At 20.0% G+C, this 3409-nt stretch overlaps 1 protein-coding gene across 1 annotated transcript; it reads left to right on the forward strand.

Moving 5' to 3' along the window:
* Positions 1-182: 182 nt before the first annotated feature.
* On the forward strand, positions 183-1688 carry PGSY75_1351600 (glycerol kinase; the record flags this gene model as incomplete). Its single annotated transcript, XM_018787547.1, has 1 exon — positions 183-1688. The coding sequence occupies one exon, from the start codon at positions 183-185 to the stop codon at positions 1686-1688; it is 1506 nt and encodes a 501-aa protein (XP_018640289.1).
* Positions 1689-3409: the final 1721 nt, after the last annotated feature.

The raw sequence follows: 3409 nt of genomic DNA on the forward strand, positions 1-3409 counted from the left end.
AAAAAAAAAAAAAAAAAAAACATAATACATATATTTATATATTATTTTGTGAAGTTTTTCTACTAAGCTAGTCGGTCTTTTTTTTTCTTTTTTTTTTTTCTTATTTTATTTTTTTTTTTTTTTTTGATATATTTATAAAAAAAAAATATTATTTTTATATTTCATTTAAATAAATAAAAAAAATGAATGTCATATTAAGTATAGACCAAAGCACACAATCAACCAAAGTGTTTTTCTATGATGAAGAATTAAATATTGTTCACTCCAATAATTTAAATCACGAACAAAAATGTTTGAAACCTGGTTGGTATGAACATGATCCAATAGAGATTATGAACAATTTATATGATTTAATGAATGAAGGAATAAAAGTTTTAAAAGATAAATATACATCTGTTATAATAAAATGTATAGGTATTACTAACCAAAGAGAGACTGTAATAATATGGGATAGAATTACAGGAAAACCTTTATATAATGCTATAGTTTGGCTAGATACACGTGTAGAAGAACTTGTTACAGAATTTTCTGAGAAATATAATAATAATGATATTCAGAAAAAAACAGGAACTCACTTTAATACATATTTTAGTGCTTTTAAAATATTGTGGTTAATTCAAAACAAGCCAGAAATCAAACAAAAAATTGATGATGGTACTGCTGTTATAGGAAATATTAATACATGGCTTATTTTTAATTTAACTAAAGGAAATTGTTATACAGATGTTACCAATGCTTCAAGAACTTTATTAATGGATATTAATACATTACAATGGGATGAAAAAATGTGCAAAATATTTAATATTACTAATATGTCTGTTTTACCTGAAATAAAAAGTAATTGTTCTAATTTTGGTTTAGTTAAGTCAGAACGTGTTCCTGATTATTTAAATATTCCTATTACTGGATGTATTGGAGATCAACAAAGTGCATGCATTGGTCAAGCTATCTTCGACGAAGGTGAAGCTAAATGTACCTATGGTACAGGTGTATTCCTTTTAATCAATACAGGAGAAAAAGTTGTATATTCTACATGTGGTTTAATTACTACTGTATGTTATAAATTTAATGATAATGATAAACCTAAATATGCTCTTGAAGGTTCTATAGGTACTGCTGGATCTGGGGTTTCATGGCTTCTTAAAAACAAACTAATTGATGATCCAAGTGAAGCTAGCGATATTATGGAAAAATGTGAAAATACAACAGGAGTAATTTTTGTACCAGCTTTCAGTGGATTATATGCACCCAGATGGAGATCAGATGCACGTGCATCCATATATGGAATGACTTTTAATACAGAAAGAAGCCATATTGTAAGAGCACTATTAGAAGGTATAGCTTTTCAGTTAAATGAAATTGTTGATTCCTTAACATCAGATATGGGCATTGAAATGTTACATGTCTTACGATGTGATGGAGGTATGACCAAAAATAAACCATTTATGCAATTTAACTCAGATATTATTAATACAAAAATTGAAGTTTCAAAATATAAAGAAGTAACTTCTCTTGGTGCTGCAGTTCTAGCTGGATTAGAAGTTAAAATATGGGACAGTCTAGATTCTGTCAAAAGTTTATTAAGGAGAAGTGATGCCGTTTTTCATTCTAAAATGGATGATAAAAACAGAAAAAAAAAAACTTATGAATGGAATAAAGCTGTCGAAAGGACATTAATACAGTTGTAATTTTATATATTATTCGGTTATTAATTGTTTATTCAAAAATGTATATAAAACTTTATACATTTTAAGAAATATATATATATATATATATATATAATATTTTTACATTTTCATTATTTGTAAAATCCTTATAAATACAGCTTGATTTGTTTTGGTTATTAATTTGTTTTAATTTTACATTATATTGACTAATTCGTTATATATATATATATATATATATATATATATATATTTATATTATTGAAAAAAAACTTGTAATAAATAGAAAGATGAAATTATCACTATAAATACAACTATATTATAATCCATTTAGATAACATAAAAATTAATGTTTGTAAAATATTTAAATATATAAAATTAGGATGTGTATTAGTTTTATATTTCTTTGTGTTCATTATAATATTTCTATTAAAATAGTTCATTTTTTTTTAATTTCTTATTTTTATTAAGTACGAAAATCTTTGAGACAATATGAAAAGGATAAAATATATAAAAATTATATGTATAAAAATATTCTATATATTTTAGGAATATATAGTATATATATTTTCCTAAATATATCTAAAATTTTTTATGGATTCATTTTTATCCTAACACGACTTCATTGTATATATATATATATATATATATATTAATCTTGTATTGGATCAACAAAAGTTTATATGATGTTTTTTTATTATACCATTTATTAGTATATTTAATAATTTGGTATTTGACCTTCAATATATTTTTCAAGAAGAGAAAATATAGTGTATACTTGAATATTATATTTTATAAAAATGTATACAATAATTATTTTAGAGTGCATAGTTTTTTAATAAATTAATTTTATTTATTTTTTATTTGTACTGAAGAAGTGTGTGTAATAATTTTAATGACGATTAATAGATATGAAATATACATACTATAACGAAAATATTATTTATACATTGACAGGAAATTTTTTTTTTAATTAATATCAAAAAGAAAAAAAGGTAAAAAAAATTTATTAATTATATTTCTTTTATGCATTATTCTTTCAAATATTAAAAAATTTGTATATATCAATATATAATATATATTTGATATATATTATATATGTGTTGCATAAAAACAGTGTTTAATTAAATAAACACCGGTAAAAATATTATAAATTTTTAAAATTCTTATATTAATATATATATATTATATATGTATTATGTTAGAAATATTGATCATGTATTCAGAGATATTTATATATTATTTAAAAAAAAAATAGAATTTTTCCATATATTTTCTTTTTATTATATTCTTCAAAAGAATAATAATAATACATAATTAAAATAAAAAAAAAAATAAAAAAAAAAATATAATAAAATAAAATAATAGCTACAAGCTAAATTAATGCAAATGTTAGTTTTTTTTTTTTTTTTTTCCATTTACCCTTTCCATGCACACTTTTTTATAGAAAATTTTTTACTTGTATTTTTTATTTTAATATTATATAGTAAACGTGTTTTATATAATTTTCTATATATATATATATAATAGATTAAATTAGATTAATATAACAACGTTGTATGTGTAAATTTAATACGCAACCAAAAGTTGTACAAATTTTTTTTTTTTTTTTTTTTTTTTTTTTTTTAAAAAAAAAAAAAAAAAATTTTTTTTTTTTTTTTTTTTTTTTTTTTTAAAAATAAAAAATTTTTTTTATAATTTTTTTTAAATTTTAAAAAAAAAAAAAAAAAAAAAAAAAAAAAAAA

This window comes from Plasmodium gaboni, chromosome 13 (assembly GCF_001602025.1).
Source record: "Plasmodium gaboni strain SY75 chromosome 13, whole genome shotgun sequence".
NCBI lineage: Eukaryota > Apicomplexa > Aconoidasida > Haemosporida > Plasmodiidae > Plasmodium > Plasmodium gaboni.